Source organism: Canis lupus, chromosome 4 (genome assembly GCF_003254725.2).
Source record: "Canis lupus dingo isolate Sandy chromosome 4, ASM325472v2, whole genome shotgun sequence".
In the NCBI taxonomy this organism is placed as follows: Eukaryota; Metazoa; Chordata; class Mammalia; order Carnivora; family Canidae; genus Canis; species Canis lupus.
Genome location: NC_064246.1, coordinates 35,777,282 through 35,797,961, shown reverse-complemented (window position 1 = coordinate 35,797,961; position 20,680 = coordinate 35,777,282). Strand labels below are relative to the sequence as shown.

Genomic DNA, 20,680 nt, shown 5'->3' with positions numbered 1-20,680 from the left:
TTACTTTGTTGGAACTAAAGAGGTGAATTAGCTTTTTGCCTTGATGTTTGAGATTCAAATGTACATCACCTCTATTTGAAAATTCTGGAGATGGGGAACCAGCTGATGAGGCTATTGTAGTGTTCCAAGTTACAGTGAAATCTGAGCTGTAATGGCAGGAATGGGAAGGATGGAATGGGTGGTGATACGTTGTGGTGGGGGAGCCAATAGGTTTTAGCAACTTTTGGGTAAGAAGGAATCCAAAATGACTCTAACATGTTGGTTCTGAGTGACTAAGAGAATGATCATATTTCTTAGTAAGGATGTTTCGTGAGAAATGAGTTGGGAAATAAATATGTTATGTTTGAGGTTGTAGAGAAATGTCCATCCAGGAATACTTGGCATGGTGTATTTTAAACTGCAGGTCATGACCTATTAGTGGGTCTTGGGATTCAATGAAAAATATTTTCTAAGTGAAATCGACTAGGAAAAAAAATGGCAGTACTACTTCATGAAAATTATTTGTTGAGAGAGAGAGTGTGTGTAATAAGTTGCTTCTGCTGTGGGTTGCAGTCAACCCACGAAATGTTGCAAAACCACAGGTCTACTTGGAGATGCTTAACTGCTTAACTCACCTAAGCTTAACTGCTTAACTCACCTAATCTTTGGTGAGATTAGGGTTGAGGATAAAGACTTTGAAGTTATGAGGTAAGGAGATCTCTGTGGTCAAAAGGCTGTGGAGTCAGAAGATGGAGGAGTACCGTATCTTAGGAAATGTAGGGAAGTGATAGAGGAAGAACTAGAAGGAGACATAAACATAGTGTAACTTTCTTAGAACCTAAAATTGCGTTGGAAAGAGACTTTAATGTAGTACACATTTATATTAATTATGAAAGTGCTATAACGTTAAGGAACAGAGTACCACGAGAGTTTAAAAAGGACTTTGATTCAGTTTAAGATTCTAGAAGAGCTTCCTCAAGGAAGTGCCATTTGAGCTGAGAGCTGGAGGGTAAATAGGAATTTACCAGATAAAGGAGGAGATGCATTCAGGGGAGGGTGGGGGAAGTAGATGCATTCAAGGAGATAACAAGAGATCATCATGTATGGAGGGCCCAGAGGTGTGAGATGGAGGATGGAGAGGTAGAAGGAGCTATAGCATGCAAGATCTCATAGACCGTGTTAGAGAATTTAACCTTTAGTCAAACATGCACAAGAAGCCACTAAAAGGGGCAGCCCCGGTGGCGCAGCGGTTTAGCGCCACCTGCAGCCCAGGGTGTGATCCTGGAGACCCGGGATCGAGTCCCACATTGGGCTCCCTGCATGGAGCCTGCTTCTCCCTCTGCCTGTGTCTCTGCCTCTCTCTCTCTCTCTGTATCTCTCATGAATAAATAAGTAAATAAAAATCTTAAAAAAAAAAAAAAAAGAACCCACTAAAAGATTTTAGTAGTTAAGGATGGGGATGAAAGGATCAGGTTTGCATTTTGAATCATCATTCTGTAATAAAGAGAATCAGTGGATCAAGAATGATTGGGGGAGGCCAGCTAGGAAACCATCGCCAAAATCTTGGTGGACTAGGATCAGGGTGGCAGTGGTTAAGATCTAGAAAGATGGAGAATTGGCAAGATCTGCTGAAAGATTAGAAACAGAGGGGAAAAGTATGTGTGTGGAAATGTTCCCTAAGTGTCTGGATCAGTGCTGCCGAGTGCCAACACGGGAGCACAGGAAAAAAAGGTGGTTTTGCTTGAGTTTTGTTTTGTTTTGAGGGAGTGGGAGTGCAGGGTGTAGCTCCTGTGTTTTGTTTGGACATAAGTTTGTGGTGTCTTGAGGTATCTGGGTGGAGATGCTTCAGAAGGCAGCAGGTAGACATAAGCCAAGAGGGAAAGGTCTAGGCTGAAGAAAAGCAGTTAGGAAACACAGGGTTATGTGCAGACAGTCACCGAAGCAGTGGGAGGCCATGATAGAGTGAGGAGTGCAGAGAACTGGGGCCTGAGCCTTGGGGGCCACCAGCCAAAGAGAGACCTGGCAGAGCTCCTGCAAAGGGTATGCTTCTCATTGTAGTCTCCGTTTAAATGCACGTCCTTTGAAAGCATCTCATGAATGCCAGTCTGTACCAGTTCCTGTGTTGACTCTGTCACTGCCCCATTTGTCTCCTTGCATCAAATTGAAAAATTTTTTTAAAGATTATTTATTTATTAGACACACACACACACACACACACACACACACACACACACACACACAGAGAGAGAGAGAGAGGGAGAAGCAGGCTCCATGCAGGGAGCCTGATGTGGGACTCCATCCCAGGTCTCCAGGATTATGCCCTGGGCCAAAGGTGGCACTAAACCGCTGAGCCACCGGGGGCTGCCCTCAAATTTAAATTTTAAATGATGTATTTCTAGTTATTTGCTTGACTGACTGTCCCACTATACTCCACTGGGCAGAAGTATGTATATCTACTAGCAGATCCCCAGAGCCCAGAGCCCACCACTGGGCCTGGCACATACTGTATGTTCAGAGATGTTTGCTGGGATGAACAAGTGAAGCAGTCAGCAAGTCCATCCAGCAGTGAGCCAGCCAGAGCTGTAGGGAGTAAACAAGGAGAGCCATGTCTGAGAAGTCAGTGGGGCAGAGAAAGCTCTAAAAAGGAAGGGGTCAGCAGGATGGATTGGTGCTAAAGCCAGCAAAGTCATTGAGAGCTGTATACTGATACCTATATGATCCCAACAGAAATGGAGTGAGGATTGGAGACACCTCCTTGGTCCTCAGGCTCTTGGCTTCAGGCTGAAACGGCCTCTCTGAAAATCACCTGAACCTGTATCTCGGGCCCTAAGTTAGAACACATGCAACTTCCTAGGACCATCCCAGCTGTGGGCTCAGGTTCCACATGCTGCCATATCAGCGTCGCAGTCTCTAACCCTGGTGGCCCCAGGCTTCTGGACTCTGCCTTCCAGCCTCGGGAGTGAAAAGGTACAGATAGCCAAGAAGTTCCCAAAGCAAAGAGATACACCCACACTGATCCCTCCATTCATGTGTCTGAAAGTGTACTTTATGAAATATCTGCCCCACACACCAATAAATTTTCTCAATCAAGTGAGGCTGGGGAGTAGAGGGATAAACCTACTTAAATGGGCAGGGCATCTTTACTGTGGGACTGCCTGGGGCTCCTAACAGAGCACTCAGTAGCCCAGGCCATCTACTGGGGGCTGGTGTCTGCCTGTCTGTGCTAGGAGCTGGCTTCATTTTCCCAAATTATGAATCTCAAATCCTTTCTGTCCATCCTTTTCCTCATTATAAATATATGTTCGTTATAGCCAGTGATAATATCTCTGCCAATGAGACGGAGCTCCTGGAGGGAAGGGACCCCATCTGTCCAATGTCTGTACGTGTTCTCTGCCCACATAGTGGCCTTGATTCATTTATTCAACAACTCACTGGGTGCTATGCAAGGGACTGGGGGCGGGAGACACAGGCTCTGCCCACGGATCGCTATACACTCCCACTCCCATGTATCACACTGAGAGTGACATCCCGACTCCTGACTGTGGACTGTAGGCCCCCACAGAACTGGCATCCCCCATCTTGGGCCGCACCGTCCCCTCCACCCCCCATCCCTGCTTACTCCCAGCTCTGGCCACACTGGCCTCCACGCTGCCCCTCACACCCAACCGGCTTGTCTTGTTTCACTGCTCCTCCTTCCTGAAGTGCTCCTTCCCTGAGCCCATCCGAGGCTTCCTCTGGCCCTGGTTGAGCACTATGGCCTTTCCTCACTGCCAGGCACTGTCCTGCCTTTCTGGCTTCATTTCTCCTCTCAACACTTAGTGCTTCCTGGGTTCGTTGTCTGTGCATTTATTTTATCGTATATACTCATTATAGCTGGTCCCTTCCACTAGAATCTAGGATGCAGGCCCCATGCAGGCAGGGATTAGAGCTATCCTGTTTGCCTATTGTAATGGCATCTGCACAGATGAGGCACCAAATGCTGAGTAGAAGCGAATGCCGTCTTGGAGCTCACAGTTCTCTGGAGGATGCAGACAGGCAAACAGGGAATGATGACCACGGTGGGGTAAGGACCACACCAAGAGGTGGACAGGGGCTCCTAGCAGCACCCTGGGTGGGGGGGAGGGTGGCAGGAACATTGGTGAATCCATCCCTGAGGTTGCATCTAGCAGAAAGCTGGGGGATGGGTGGGAGTGATTCAGGGAAAGAGCAGGGGCAGGAGGAGAGCCCAGGAGGCAGAGGGCCCGCACCTGCCAGGTCCCCAGGGAGGGTTCTCAAGGAGGGCAGGCACAGGACGGCCAGGAGGGAGGGGTGCATCAATGCTGCTGTGGAGTGCAGCGCCCCCCTCCAAGTCGTGTGTGTGTGTGTGTGTGTGTGTGTGTGTGTGTGTGTGTGCTCATCAAAACTGTGTGTCTTCCTCTTCTTACTCCTTTGCCATTTTCCAATTAAACTGCTTCAATAGGGCAAAAAGCTTCCATATATAACACCACTATAGGAAATCGTTAAAAAGCAACCATTTCATTATGCAAATGGTTGCAAACCTGCATTATCCATCCAAAGGTTTTTCTTGAGTTGGATTTTGCTTGAGTTTGCTGGCATTATATTTGCTGATCTTCAGTTAAGATAGCTGGAGTTAGTCCAATCTATTCCCTTCATCAGAAAGCACTTGTCAATTGTTTTCAAACCCCACGCATCAGAGTCTGGCTGCCCCTTCAGTAAGCTGGCTCCTGGGCACTGTCCTCAGGCCTTGAAGGAGTAAACCAGCAATTTAGAAAGTGCTTTGACTCACCTAGCCAGTCCTAGGAAGGAGAAGGATGAGGCATTGTCACATTGCATCTTAGAAGAAGTTGCTCTGTTCAAACCTGGTCACAGTTTGGGGGAAAAAGGTAATTAAATGACAAAGACAAGGTAGGAAGGAATCGTGGCTTGGAACTTTTTTCCCCTCAATTTGGCAAAGAGCTCTAGTTAAGAGAGGCCAGCAATGATAGGTAACGTATTTTCCTTATTTACTTTGTGTCAAGTATTTACATGCATTCCTCCTGTTTAATTCTCAGCCTTGAAAAGAGGCCCAGTAAAGCTCCCCATCCATAAAATTGGGATAACAGGGTTCAGAGGGGTCAAGTCACTTGTCCAAGGCCACACAGCTAATCAATTGTTGCTGTGGTTGGTGCCTATGTCTCTGGAGGGCTTTGTTCTTACATGCCTCTGCCTAAATAGTGAAACATGCCTATGGTTAGTGTGCTCTGCTTCCTGCAGTCCTTCGAAGTCTCTAGTGCTGATGGGAGAATTTAGGGAGCAGCTGTACCATCACAGCATCTGGCTTAATAGCAGAGTGTTTGTTGTTCATTGAGATTTTGCAGACCTCCATCTTAGAAAACAACACTCTGAGGCCAAATGATTCTGGGTGTTGCCATAGAGCAGAACACAGATGTGTGTACATGGGCTTATGGCAGTGTGCATGTTAGTGCATGTGTGGTGTGTCTCTAGCAGGCTGCTTTCCCAATTCTCTTAATGGAACAGCAGAACTCATCTGGAGTAGTTGTTCATAAAGCAAAACCCTTGATCCAATGGGCCTTTGCACAGCCTGTGTTGGGTTCTCCTCCTTATTTTGAGATCTCTTCCGGTTTCAGGTGAGAAATTCTTATTTTTCTGGAATCTAGCAATGCTAAACTACTATCCCCTTAGGAATGAAAGGAAGCATATGATACCTTGTTTGCTGGTAGGATCATTTAGATAGATTTCCTCCTTATGGGTAGTTTTTGGAGGACAACCAAGGAAGAATTTACACATGAAACCTGGCTCTTTGGCACAGCTGTGACTATGAAATATGTTAAACATTAAAGCCAGATTTTCCTGGCTTCCTGGCTGATGAGGCTTAATGGCTTCAGGAAAAATGTTCCAAAGTGTCAAGCAGCCACTCCCAGTGAAGAGAAGGGGGTTCCAGGCAGGGAAAGGCAGCCCTACCTCCTCAAAAAAAAAAAAAAAGGTTGCAGGGTTGGAGAGAAATGTTTACAAAGGAAAAGGAGCCTATCTGGAGAAAATTTGCATTTTGTTAGGAATGCAGGGACCAGATAGCCAGTCATTCTCCAGCAAAGAATTTTTAAAAGACAGATTATTTGTAACCTGATTCTGAAACTTGGAGGAACCAGGGCCTACCTTGGAAAGGTTAGATGGGGCTGAAGACAGCGCCTTGGGTAGTCTTGGTAGATGGAATGGGCTAAGCCCTTTGTGGCCTTCCCCCCACCCCCTCCTGAATTGAATTCGGCAGCTTAATTTCTCCCAAGAGGTTCACGGTGTTGGTCATCCCTGAGAACCAAGCCCAGAGGAGACTTTGATGTTTTGCACATTGACTCACCAGAGGACTCTCTGAGGTGGCTGTGCGCTTTCTTCTTGGAATCTGAGCCAGCCTGGTCAGTGAGAAGTCTGTGAGAAGAATGAAACTAGGGTTCCTGGGAGTGCACGTGGCCGAAAGGAGACTGTGCTGAGCTCCAGAGGCAGAGGTGCTTACGTGCGGGCTCCTGCACATGCCAGCCGGGCTGGGGGCCGCTGAGGGCACGCGTGGGGCCGTGTGCAGAGGTCCTCGGTGCTGAATGCAGTGTGATGAGCGAGAGGGTGCCCATTGGCTGGAAGCATATCCTGTCTAAACTTTCTTTGCCCACTCGTGCCTGGGAACCAGTGATGAAGCAGAGCTTCGCCTTTGACAATGTTGGCTACGAAGGTGGCCTGGACAGTGTGTGCCCTCCTCAGACGGCCACCAGCACCATCAGCATTCTGGGTATGACCTGCCAGTCATGTATAAGGTCCATGGAGGGCAGGATCTCCAGTTTGAAAGGCATCGTGAGCATTAAGGTTTCCCTGGAACAAGGCAATGCGACTGTGAGGTACGTGCCGTTCATTCTGAGCCTGCCGCAGGTTTGCCGTTGCATTGAGGACATGGGCTTCGAGGCCAGCATTGCAGAAGGAAAGGTTGCCTCCTGGCCCTTGAGGTCCTTGCCTGGCCTCGAGGCTGTGGTCAGACTTTGGGTGGAGGGCACCCAGGCCCTGACAGGACCTGCCAGTCCTGTGTCAGCTCCATCGAAGGCAAGCTCGGAAAGCTGCAAGGGGTAGCAAGAGTCCGGGTCTCCCTCAGCACCCAGGAGGCAGTCATCACTTACTAGCCTTATCTTATTCAACCCCAGGACCTCAGGGACCATGTACACGACATGGGGTTTGAAGCTGTCATCAAGAACAGAGTGGCACCCGTAAGTCTGGCACCCATTGATATTGGGCGGTTACGGAGGGCCAACCCAAAGATGCCTTTGACTTCTGATAACCAGAATCTCAATAACTCTGAGACCTTGGGCCACCAAGGGAGCCATGTGGTTACCCTGTAGCTGAGACGCGACGGAATGCACTGTCAGTCTTGTGTCCTGAACATTGAAGAGAATATAGGCCAACTCCCCGGGGTTCAGAATGTACAAGTGTCCTTGGAGAACAGAATGGCCCAAGTACAGTACGACCCTTCTTGTGTCACCGCAGGGGCCCTGCAGAGGACCATTGAAGCTCTCCCACCAGGGAACTTTAAAGTTTCTCTTCCTGCAGCAGCAGGAAGTAAGACAGGTAACAGGTTTTCCGCATGTGCCGTCCCCACCCCCACCCCGAGAACCCCGGCACCGGGCAGGTGCAATACTGTGATGCTCGCCATTGCGGGCATGACCTGTGCATCCTGCGTCCAGTCCATCGAAGGCCTGATCTCCCAGAGGGAAGGGGTGCAGCAAATATCTGTCTCTCTGGCTGAAGGGACTGCAGTGGTGCTCTATGATCCCTCTATAATTGGCCTGGAAGAACTCCGAGCTGCCGTCGAGGAGATGGGATTTGAGACTTCAGTCCTCTCTGAAAACGGTTACAGCAATCATGTTGGAAACTACAGTGTGGGGAATTCCTCGGCGCACACCACAGCCGGCGTACCTGTGTCTGTGCAGGAAGGGGCTCCCCATGCTGAGGGGCTCCCTGGAAACCACAGCCCTGGTCGCCCGTCCAGGTCCCCACCAGCCTCTACCTCTGTGGCAGCACAGAAGTGTTTTTTGCAGATCACAAGCATGACCTGTGCATCCTGTGTGTCCAACATAGAGAGGAAGCTGCAGAAAGAAGCAGGCGTCGACTCGGTGCTGGTTGCCCTGATGGCCAGAAAGGCAGAGGTGAAGTATCACCCAGACGTCATCCAGCCACTGGAGATCGCTCAGCTCATCCAGGACCTAGGCTTTGAGGTGACGGTGCTGGAAGACTACGCGGGCTCTGATGGCGACCTGGAGCTGATCATCACGGGGATGACCTGCACTTCCTGTGTTCACAACATAGAGTCCAAACTCAAGAGGATGGCCGGCATCACCTATGCCTCTGTGGCCGTCGCCACCAGCAAAGCCCACGTGAAGTTCGATCCTGAAATCATCGGTCCGCGAGATATTGTCAAAGTTATCGAGGAAATCGGCTTTCATGCTTCCCCAGCCCAGAGAAACCCCAATGCACATCACTTGGACCACAAGGTGGAAATAAAGCAGTAGAAGAAGTCTTTTCTGTGCATCCTGGTGTTCGGCATCCCTGTGATGGGTCTGATGATCTACATGTTGGTGCCCAGCAGCATGCCCCATGAGTCCATGGTCCGGGACCACAACGTCATTCCAGGACTGTCCATTCTGAATCTCATCTTCTTCATCCTGTGTACCTTTGTCCAGCTCCTTGGTGGGTGGTACTTCTACGTCCAGGCCTACAGGTCTCTGAGGCACAGGGCGGCCAACATGGAAGTGCTCATTGTGCTGGCCACAAGCATCGCCTACACCTACTCGCTCGTCATCCTGGTGGTGGCCGTGGCTGAGAGGGCGGAGAGGAGCCCTGTGACCTTCTTCGACAATCCCACCCCCCCCCCCCCCCCCGCCCCATGCTCTTTGTGTTCATTGCCCTGGGGCAGTGGCTGGAACACACAGCAAAGAGCAAAACCTCAGAAGCCCTTGCCAAACTCCTGTCTCTCCAAGCCACAGAAGCCACCGTCATGACCCTTGGCGAGGACAACTTGATCCTCAGAGAGGAGCAGGTACCCATGGAGCTGGTGCAGCTGGGCGATGTCATCAAGGTGGTGACAGGAGGAAAGTTCCCGGTGGATGGGAAAGTCCTGGAGGGCAATACCATGGCCGACGAGTCCCTCATCACAGGAGAAGCCATGCCTGTCACGAAGAAACCCGGGAGCACGGTGATTGCCGGATCCATGAATGCACATGGCTCTGTGCTCGTTACCGCCACCCACGTGGGCAACGATACCATGTTGGCTCAGATCGTGAAGTTGGTAGAAGAGGCTCAGATGTCAAAGACCCCTAACAAGCATATCTCCGAGGCGGAGGTGATCATCCGGTTTGCGTTCCAGACGTCCATCACGGTGCTGTGCATCGTCTACCCCCTGATCCCTGGGCTTGGCCACGCCCACAGCGGTCATGGTGGGCACCGGGGTGGCCGCCCAGAATGGCATTCTCATCAAAGGAGGCAAGCCTCTGGAGATGGCCCACAAGATAAAGACCGTGATGTTTGACAAAACTGGCACCATTACGCACGGGGTCCCCAAAGTCATGAGGGTCCTCCTGCTGGTGGATGTGGCCACGCTGCCCCTTAGGAAGGTCCTCGCCGTGGTGGGGACTGCGGAGGCCAGCATGGCCATCACCAAGTACCATAAAGAGGAACTGGGAACGGAGACATTGGGATACTGCATGGACTTCCAGGCAGTGCCAGTCTGCAGAATTGGCTGCAAAGTCAGTAGCGTGGAGGGCATCCTGGCCCCCGGCGAGCGCCAGCAGAGCAAACAGGCCGCTCCCCCGGGCATGGTTGGTGGCGTTCCCGAGGAAACAGATGAGACGCCCCAGACCTTCTCCGTGCTGATTGGGAACCGTGAATGGATGAGGCGCAACGGCCTGACCATATCCAGCGACATCAGTGACGCGATGGCGGACCATAAGATGAAAGGCCTGACAGCCATCCTGGTGGCCATCGACGGTGTGCTGTGCGGGATGATCGCCATCGCCGACACCGTCAAGCAGGAGGCAGCCCTGGCTCTGCACATGCTCAAGAGCATCGGCATGGACGTGGTCCTGATCACAGGAGACAACCGCAAGACGGCCAGAGCCATTGCCACCCAGGTTGGCATCAACGAGGTCTTTGCAGAGGTGCTCCCGTCTCACAAGGTGGCCAAGGTCCAGGAGCTCCAGAACGAAGGGAAGAAAGTCGCCATGGTGGGAGACGGGGTTAATGACTCTCCAGCCCTGGCCCGGGCCGACGTGGGGATTGCCATCGGGACGGGCACAGATGTTGCCATCGAGGCTGCTGACGTCGTCCTCATCAGAAACGATCTGCTGGACGTGGTGGCCAGCATTCACCTCTCCAAGAGGACCGTGTGGAGGATACGCCTCAACCTGGTGCTGGCACTGATCTAGAACCCGGTCGGGATACCCATTGCGGCGGGGGTCTTCATGCCCATCAGCGTCGTGCTGCAGCTGTGGATGGGCTCGGCGGCTATGGCGGCCTCCTCCGTGTCTGTGGTGCTCTCATCGCTGCAGCTCAAGTGCTATAAGAAGCCCGACCTGGAGAGGTACGAGGCCCAGGCGCAGGGCCGCATGAAGCCCCTGACGGCGTCCCAGGTCAGCGTGCACATTGGCATGGATGACCGGCGGCGGGACTCCCCGCGGGCCACGCCCTGGGACCAGGTCAGCCGTATCAGCCAGGTGTCTCTGTCCTCCCTGAAGTCCGACAACAAGCTGTCCCGACACAGCGCCGCAGCCGACGACGGCGGGGACACATGGTCTCTGCTGCTGAACGACCATGACGAGGAGCAGTGCATCTGCGCGCTGCAGGCGGGCGCAACCCGCTCCGGCTCCTCGGCTCCTCGGAGGAGCGGCCCAGCTGTCCGCAGTGAGGAGGCGGGGCTCCTGGCCTGGCCCCACGTCCCCCCCGGTCTCGCCCGGTCCCGCCCGGTCTCCGGCCTGGCCACCCACGCTGTGGGCGTGGGCCTGCCCCCAACTGCTGGACCCACGGGGCCAGGACGGCCCGCCCCCCGCTTTAGCACTTGCAGTGACCACTTGTGAGATGATCTCATCAGGACCAAAAACCTCGCTGGGCCTTGCCTTAGGACCCCCAGGAGCCTCACGTTGGGTTCTTCCTGATGCCACAGTTTACCTCAAATACACCCACTGATCTCTGCGGGCAAAAAAAAAAAAAAAAAAAAAAAAAAAGAATGAAACTAGACCACTCTCTTTCACCATACACAAAGATAAACTCAAAATGGATGAAAGATCTAAATGTGAGACAAGATTCCATCAAAATCCTAGAGGAGAACACAGGCAACACCCTTTTTGAACTCGGCCACAGTAACTTCTTGCAAGATACATCCACGAAGGCAAGAGAAACAAAAGCAAAAATGAACTATTGGGACTTCATCAAGATAAGAAGCTTCTGCACAGCAAAAGAAACAGTCAACAAAACTAAAAGACAACCTACAGAATGGGAGAAGACATTTGCAAATGATATATCAGATAAAGGGCTAGTTTCCAAGATCTATAAAGAACTTATTAAACTCAACACCAAAGAAACAAACAATCCAATCATGAAATGGGCAAAAGACATGAACAGAAATCTCACAGAGGAAGACAGACATGGCCAACATGCACATGAGAAAATGCTCTGCATCACTTGCCATCAGGGAAATACAAATCAAAACCACAATGAGATACCACCTCACACCAGTGAGAAGGGGGAAAATTATAAGACAGGAAACCACAAATGTTGGAGAGGATGCGGAGAAAAGGGAACCCTCCTGCACTGTTGGTGGGAATGTGAACTGGTGCAGCCACTCTGGAAAACTGTGTGGAGGTTCCTCAAAGAGTTAAAAATAGATCTACCCTATGACCCAGCAATTGCACTGTTGGGGATTCACCGCAAAGATACAGATGCAGTGAAACGCTGGGACACCTGCACCCCAATGTTTCTAGCAGCAATGGCCACAATAGCCAAACTGTGGAAGGAGCCTCGGTGTCCATCAAAAGATGAATGGATAAAGAAGATGTGGTCTATGTATCTGATGGAATATTCCTCAGCCATTAGAAATGACAAATACCCACCATTTGCTTCAACGTGGATGGACCTGGAGGGTATTATGCTGAGTGAAATAAGTCAATTGGAGAAGGACAAACATTATATGGTCTCATTCATTTGGGGAATATAAATAATAGTGAAAGGGAATAGAAGGGAAGGGAGAAGAAATGGGTAGGAAATATCAGAAAGGGAGAACATGAAGACTCAACTCTGGGAAATGAACTAGGGGTGGTGGAAGGGGAGGAGGGCGGGGGGTGGGGGGGTGACTGGATGATGGGCACTGAGGGGGGCACTTGACGGGATGAGCACTGGGTGTTATTCTGTATGTTGGCAAATTGAACACCAATAAAAAATAAATTTATTATTAAAAAGAAACGACAGATACCCACCATTTGCTTCGACGTGGATGGAACTCGAGGGTATTATGCTGAGTGAAATAAGTCAATCAGAGAAGGACAAACATTTTATGGTCTCATTCATTTGGGGAATATAAAAATAGTGAAAGGGAATAAAAGGGAAAGGAGGAAAAATGAGTGGGAAATATCAGAAAGGGAGACAGAACATGAGAGATTCCTTACTCTGGGAAACGAACAAGGGGTGGTGGAAGGGGAGTATTGTGCCCAAGATTGCGAATCCGAGAAACCACCAAGGAGCCGACACCGATGCAAGCGCACGAGGGTTTATTTGCAAGCTCGAGCTTGCCGTGGCCAATGGGATTGTAACACACATAGAAAGTTGCACAGTCATGTTGGTTCACACGCAGGTGGCCAACTGAATCACGATTCACCCTATAGTGACCATTTGAACTGGCCTATCACTCTGTCAGAATTGGCACGCAGTTGTGGTGGGCACAGGGCAGGGTTACATTTTTTGAGCCGATTTCCGATTAGGGTGTGCCCAGCGGCTTGACTAGGGTGGGGCAGCGCCTTAAGCAATAAGCAGGTCATGTGGGGGTCATACAGAAGGTGGCACGTGCAGCACAAAATGGAGTTAGTCCTGCTCTGCTTGTCCAGGGGTAGGGGATTTTTGTTAAATTTCCTGGGTCCTTGGGATCCCTGGGTGGCGCAGCGGTTTGGCGCCTGCCTTTGGCCCAGGGCGCGATCCTGGAGACCCGGGATCGAATCCCACGTCAGGCTCCTGGTGCATGGAGCCTGCTTCTCCCTCTGCCTGTGTCTCTGCCTCTCTCTCTCTCTCTCTCACTGTGTGCCTATCATGAATAAATAAAAATTAAAAAAAAAATTTCCTGGGTCCCACAGGAGGTGAGCGGGGGTGGGGGTGACTGGGTGATGGGCACTGAGGGGGGGGCACTTGATGGGATGAGCACTGGGTGTTATGCTATACGTTGGCAAATTGAACTCCAATAAAAAAAAAAAAAAGGAATGATATTCTTGTCTGCATTCTTGTCTGCAATGGCATTTAGATGTGCCATTGATGGCCTGAAAATTCAGGGGGCTTTGAGACTAAAGAGCAATGTCAAAAGTTAAATCAAAGGAGATCCCCAAAGCCAATAATGAATGTGTGCTCATTCTAAAATCTATGTCAAGACTTTGTTTAGCTGTTGCATAGAGAGCAAATGAACAGAATGACAGTCTTACATCCTTATGATGAATAAGATCATGATTGCTGGAAAAAAAAAAAAACGGTGTGCGAACATCAGCAAGACAGAGTGACAGAGAAGTCCACCTGAAAACATTCTGGAACCTTCCACACAGTGATCAATCTTGAAGGCAGGAAAGGTCACAGCCCCACTTCAGTTTGTGTTACTTTGGAATATTTCCTTCCAGTTGTACTCAGTAATTGTTCAGTCCCCCCAAAGACACTTGGGGTATAAGATACAAATGGCAAGGCACTGATCAACCACATGTGTTTAAAAATGAGTTCCTGTACATGTTGGAATTCAGGACCTCCTTTTATAATACAAGGATACAAGTTAATTTTCTAAGTAGACCATGTCTCTTCAGGTTAGATTGGGTTTTTTTTTTTTTTTTTTTTTTTTTGGTTATTTGAAACTCATGACATGTTTTTTTCCTTAAAACCAGCATTATAAAGGAGTATTTGTTTCCAAGACCAGCCTATGAAAAAGCCTGTTTTCTTCTGTAATGGGAATGCAATATGGGACCTCACTAGTGTTACTACTACCCCAACCAGCACTGTGACCATTGTTCCTGGGGAAAAGGATTATGTTGATCACATTTGGATGTCAGAGGCACATCTTCCTCCTTCTTCTGGAAGCTTTGGAAATTCTCTGTTCCTGCTACCATGAGAGCCCCAGGGTCTGGGACTGGTACTGCCTATACTTCACTAGTGCTATTGCTATTTGCTCTCTAGGGCTTGAGACAAGGGCCTGTCTGAAAGGGCTCTTGAGCTGAGATGGGAGATCCAGGCACTCTTGAAGAAAGGCCATTTGGACCAGAGGTTAGTGAGCTTGAGGGACAGAAGTCAGGGGTGATGTTGTAGTGAAACAAAATGCATTATAATTGCAAAGTGACCATAGCAAAAATGAAAACAAATTCAGGCTAAGATTTGGCTGAACTAGAAGTCCTGAAAATGCAGCTTTGTTTCCTTTGGGACAAGAAACCGATCCCTCAGTATGAAGTTAGGACCTGGCCAGGGTGATGGCTGGTGGTTCCCACTCTGGCTCGTGCCTGTGGTTGGGGGTGGGAGTGGGGGGTGTAATTTGGGTGTGGCAGTGACACTCTCAGGAGAGCATTCCTGTTCCCATGGCTGCACTGAGAAATGGATCATCATAGGGCACCCTACTACATGTAGACTCCGGTAACCCACACTCTGTCAGACCATCTGGCATTGAATGGTAAGGTATTTATTTCCCCCTCAACTTTTTATTTTGAAAAACTTCAGACTTACAAAAATGGTAAAACAAACCCCACTAAACCCTTTGCCTAGATTCACTAGTCATTAACGTTATACCACATTTGATTTTGTGCATATGCAGAAATTTTTTTTCGGAGCTATTTGAAAGTAAGTTGCAGACATCATGATGCTTCACCCTAAATATATCAGCACAAACCTTTTAAGAGCAGGGAACATCTCTTTTTTAACCACAGCACTTTTATCATACCCGAGAATTCTAACCCAGATGGAACGTTATATATAGTCAATATTCAAATTTCCCCCAAGTTTACCATTAATATCTTTTGTTGCTTTTGTTGAGTCCAGGATCCAGTCAAGGCTCACACATTATATTTAGTTACCATGTCTCTTCGTGCTACTTTAATCTAGAACAGATCTCCCACCTTTCCGGTCTTTCATGACCTTGACCTTTCTGAAGAAGCCAGGTCTGTAGAAAGTCCCTCAGTCTGGACAGTCTGATTGTTTTCTTAGTATTAGATTTGAGATTAGCACTTTTCACAGAATATACTTGATTGATGATGTGCCCTCACTACCGTATTGCCACAGGAAGTTCATGTTTGCCCATTAATGACGATGTACCAGTGTTTTTAGGCCATAACAAAACCATTCCTCTGCATCCTCTTGTCTTCAGGAGACACAGGCTCTGGGTATTTTACGCAGGGTGCAACTTACGTGGATACTCCTTTCTCACAGACTTTTCTGTCTTCTCCATTTCTTCATTTTCTGTGTGGCTTTGTTCTGGTTCTGCTTCCTCCTTGCTGTGTGCTGCCTGGAGGGAACTGCTTATACAGGAAAGCCACTGCCCTCCTGGGTCAGCCTCGGAGCCACAACATGGGCTGGACTGTCATATCTCCAGGCCATCGCATCTGGCCCCTAAGCAGAACGTCTGGGTTGATGCTGAAAGAATCTGTAGCTCCTTCCTCTACTTGACTTGCCTTACAAGGCACGACGTGTGCCCAGTCAGAACAGAGGTAAGGGGACATGGCCTTGGAAGGCTGTGGGGATTATGGTTATGCTCTGAGCTGCTGTACTGCACAGGTAAGGCCTTTCGACTGTTCCCAGCAAGGCTACAGCTATTTCCGTTTTCAGACCAGCTCAGATTCACTGTACCTTGCACCTGCTACTTGAGTAGACACATCCACCCAACTGAATGCTTTATGCCTTTTTAGCAGAGTTTGGTATTCCACAAGATTGGTCTTGGATTTGATGATTTTTTACCAGTGGGCAGACTAACAAAAACTGGATACTTTTAAAAGCTGATGTGTGAAAAGCCCCTCATTTCTTTTACACATTCAACTCAGATAGTCTTTACCAAGCGGTATCCCATGCCCTCTGTTGTGAGCATCTGGGAACACAAAAGGACTAATAAACAGTCATTGGTCCCCAGGGCTGGGCTTAGTAGGGTCAGTTTGTCAGTTAATAATTACAGGGAATGTGATGCCTCAAAGAAAGAAGTAAATACAAGACTATGGATGGGCAAAATGTGTGAAGGGGAGAAGGCAATGCAGGCTTCCAGTTATGGGATGAATGAGTCACAGGGATGAAAGGCACAGCATAGGTAATATAGTCAATGATACTATAATAGTGCTGTGTGGTGACAGTAGCTACACTTGTGAGCATAGTATATAGACTTGTCCCATTGCCATGTTGTACACCTGAAACTAATATAACATTATGTGTCAACTATACTATAATCAAAAAAATATTAAGGAATTTTTTTTAAAGACCTATAGGCAATCAGGAAAGGTTCCTAGAAAAAGATATTTCAAGGTGAAACTTGAAAAAGAGCCCTTAAGAAGAGGAGAATGAGAGGCTTCCAGAGACACATGGCCATTGACTTTGGAATGGAAGCCCTGGAATTGTGTACTCTTGAGACTGAGACTGTGTTTTGGAGCAGGTCCATTCTGGTGCAGGTGCACAGCTCAGAATCCGGTGGATGAAGGGAGTGCTTCCAATGTCTAATGTTTTAATCAGGATTAGGGTTTTTACAGGGGGTCCAAAAAAAAAAAAAAAAAAAAAAACCCAGAACAAATAGCCTCTGACACCTGATTCAAAATTAACCATGTCTAGCATAGTTTCTTGTATGGAATGCAAGGGGTAGGTTGAGTTGGTCTTCTGGGAGAAAGAAGAAAACTAGTGTATGTGTCTAACCAAGCAAGAATGGAATGAGCATCTCCCTTTGACCAGAGGATACAGACTAGCCACATGCAGCCCAGGATGCATGTTATTTGGATGGCAAGAGTTGATATCTGGCACAGTATTTTTGCTTTTCATTTTTTGTTTTTTAAAAGAGTTTTGAACTGATTGTCAACATTTGAAAGTCATTAGAATTTAAGGCTATTTCTTGTCAAATCAGGTCTGGCAATACTGGCCCTGGCTTCTCCGCAGCCATCTGTGGAGCAGCCAGCAGCTGGCCTCTTTGGACTCAACACGGCCACAGTGGTCCTCAGCCTCCCTCACAGCCACTCACCGGTGTCTGTCTGCAGCCCTGCCTTGGCTGTCAGTTCTTAATATGACTTCTCCCAGCTAGATTTCTGAGGAGCCCAAGACAAAAGAGCTCAGGTTAATTTTTCTCATGAGACCCCAGAGGCTTGCGTTTTTATGTTGCTGTCTGAGGGAAACCTAAGTACTAGGAGAATCTGGAAAGAGAGTCAGAGGGCATTCATGGCTATGACAATTAAGCTTAACCAGTATTCTTGCTTAGTTTCTTTTGAAATTGGATTGAGAAGTGGGATTGCTGGATGGGAGGGAGGTTCTATTTCCAATTTTTCAGGAGCTGCCATACTGTTTTTCACAGCAATTGCACCATTTTACATTCCCCCCAGTAGGGCACAGGGATGCTAAGTTTCTCTCCATGTCCTTGCCAACACATTATTCTCTGTTGTTGTAAATAGTAGCCATCCTAATGAGTGTGAGGTGATATCTCATTGTGGCTTTGATTTGTAAATGAGGCACCTTTTGCACAGTCTGAAATACTTGGTGCCTGTCTCAGTTTATCCTGCTCTTCTGGTCTCTTAATCTCTCTTGCCTTTTGTGTAGACACCCACTGCCTCAGCCTAGGGTGTTGAAGCTCTTGTTTGTGGCAGGGGCCAGATGATGCAGAGCACTGTGGGCCAGGAGAAGGAATTTAGAATTGATGCCAAGTCAATATCTAGAGGAATATGCCACAGACTCTGAAAGCTAAGTCCACCCTGTATGGAGTGGCACTGATGCTCAGAGTGAGTGGTGGTGAGTGATTGGTGCTGTGCGGTGGCACTCCGACGGGGAACCCAGAAGAGCTGCTTCTGCCAGCCTAGCCACCTTGTCCTCCTAAACTGAAGAATGATAAAAGACAGCCACATGTCACCTGATCACCAGGGTCTTGTGTAGAACCACAGTGCAGACCTCTGTGGATAACAGGCCAGAGTATGTGGGGCTCACCATCCAACCTGTGCCTTATTTATACATTTGGCTTCCTAAGACCGAAGAAAGCATTAATGGTGCTCTTTGGGGCAAAGGGAAGAAGCTCAATTGTTTTCAGTCTGTGTATTAATTTACATAACCTTCTCATCTCCTGATTCTCTATCCTGTACTAGTACCATGTTCTCTCTGGTTACTCTCCCCAGGGTGGTAGTAGACAGCTAAGAGAAGGGACTATGGCATTTCCTCGTACATCTGTGAGCCTCTCAGGGTTGAGGAGAGTCTCCTATTCATTTTTGTACCCTGCTTCTACCTGAGGTCAGTACTCAGCACCTGTTTGGTTAAGTGATGAGAAAGAAGTACTGACCAGGGGCACCTGGCTGGTTCAGTGGTTGAGCCTCTGCCTTCGGCTCAGGGCATGATCACAGGGAGCCTGCTTCTCCCTCTGCCTATGTCTCTGCCTGTCTCCGTGTGTCTCTCATGAATAAATAAATAAAATTAAATTTAAAAGTACTGGCCAGACTTATTTACCCTCCCTCCTGTTTCCTATAGCCCAACATCATCAACATACAGCCTAGTTCATGTCCTGCCACCAGAGCCCATCAGCAGCTATACCCAGTGTGATCACTATATTAGGTGGAGCTGTGCTAGGGTACTCCAGATGGAATGGCTGAACACAGGCATCTTTCTTCCTCATCCCTCTCATAAACACTTAATAATGCAAATAATTCAGAAGTGTATGTTAACTCCAGCTCAGTGTACCAGGAATCTTGCACCTCAAGGTAAATGACCATTTGGAGAAATTTCTCTGATTATTACTTAGAATTAATGTGCTTGAGAGACAGTTCCAGCTGCATGCCCTGGACCTTGCCTTGAGTTTTTAGTGGGCACCTGTACTCCATCTCTAGAGGGCCTTCTGCAGCAAGGAATGTCTACCACTTGTTAGCAGCTCAGGGAATGGTCTGCAATGACGACAAAAAACATAAGGTTGATGTAAAACATGCTGTTACTGGCAGTCTGTGTTTCCAGTATGTCTGTCTCTTAAATACATGATATGAGCTTCATATTTGCCCACTTGAAAATAAGTCTTAATTGCTTACATTATTCTATGATGGAGATAGAGTGGTGAGGAGGATCAAAGTTTCTTCTTAGTTGGAGCTCATATTTCAGCAGAGAACATATAATAAACACATAAGTCAGATCAGATAGCGATAATTGCTATGAGGATGATAGGATAATGGGGTAGAGCCTGAGCAGGGAGAGAGCTGGAAACCCCATGCCTTAGATAGGGAAGAGTTTGATGAGGAGGTGGCATCTGAGCGGATACTTGAGTAAATGGAGACTTGGGTGGAAATCAGTCTTGGCAGAGGAAACAGCAAAGGAAAAAGAAGCCCTGGGGCAGACAGAAGATTAGCATGCTCCAAGGATGGAGGGGTCAGACTCGTGAATGCAGTAGGGTGAATGAGGAGGTGGTGGGCAAATGAGGCATCTGTTGTTCTCACCCTAACTGCATAGGAGAGTGATCTGAAGAACTTTAAAATTTTTCTCAGTGCTCCAGCCCCACCCCCAGAGGCTGTGATTTAATTGGTCTGGGCTGTGGCTTGGACATGGGTTATTTATAAAAGCTCCATAGTAAATTCCACAGTGCAGCCTGGGTTGAGAACATCATCAGTCTTGAGCATGCAGAGTCTTACAGACTCTGGTGAGGAGTTTGGACTCAAGCTGAATGACAGAGGGAAGCCATTAGGTGATTTGGGCTAGGGGAGTAACATCTGACTTATGTTCTTGAGAGGCTCACTTTGGCCGCATTGTGGGGAATGGAGGCTGGAGGTTGTTCAGGTGATTCAGTGAAGAAATGATGGTAGCCTGAACTGTGGTGGTATCGGTAGAGATAGAAAGAAGAGGTGCCTTTGGGGATACATTTTGGAGGTTGCACTCCCAAGATGGATTGGGTTTAGGATGTGAGGCCAAAGGAAATGAAGCTTGCCTGACAGGTAACCTGAGTAACTGAGCGGATGGTAGTGATGGTAGTGTCATTCACAGAGATGGGAAGGAACAGATGTGAGAGAAGGGGAATAATTGTGTCCATTGGTTGGTGTGAAAGCCTCTGGCTGTCGTCTCTCTAGATTCAGGTTAACTTGGAGATCCAGACAGTCAAATAAGGTTGACCGATATATTCTGTTTCTGTGGTACTGAGTTTTTTGACATCTTCCAAAGATAAGCACTGAAAGCAATGGACTGTTTTAGTGCATGGAACCTATGACAAGAAGGGAGAAGGAACAAAGAGAAATTGAAGAGACTGAGCTTCTTTCATGTGGGACAGACTGGA

The 20,680-nt window shown here is 48.3% G+C and overlaps 2 protein-coding genes across 14 annotated transcripts in view; both read left to right on the top strand.

Annotated features, from left to right (window-relative positions):
- The window catches only part of MCC (MCC regulator of WNT signaling pathway), a 305,067-nt gene that overhangs the window by 188,058 nt on the left and 96,329 nt on the right, over nucleotides 1–20,680 (top strand). The window lies entirely within an intron of this gene.
- LOC112651958 (copper-transporting ATPase 2-like) lies at nucleotides 4,479–11,225 on the top strand. Its single transcript, XM_035715047.2, is given in 4 exon segments — nucleotides 4,479–7,020; nucleotides 7,023–8,885; nucleotides 8,888–9,406; nucleotides 9,408–11,225. Coding segments are annotated over 4 exon segments (4,494 nt in total). The 5' UTR covers nucleotides 4,479–6,576; the 3' UTR covers nucleotides 11,076–11,225.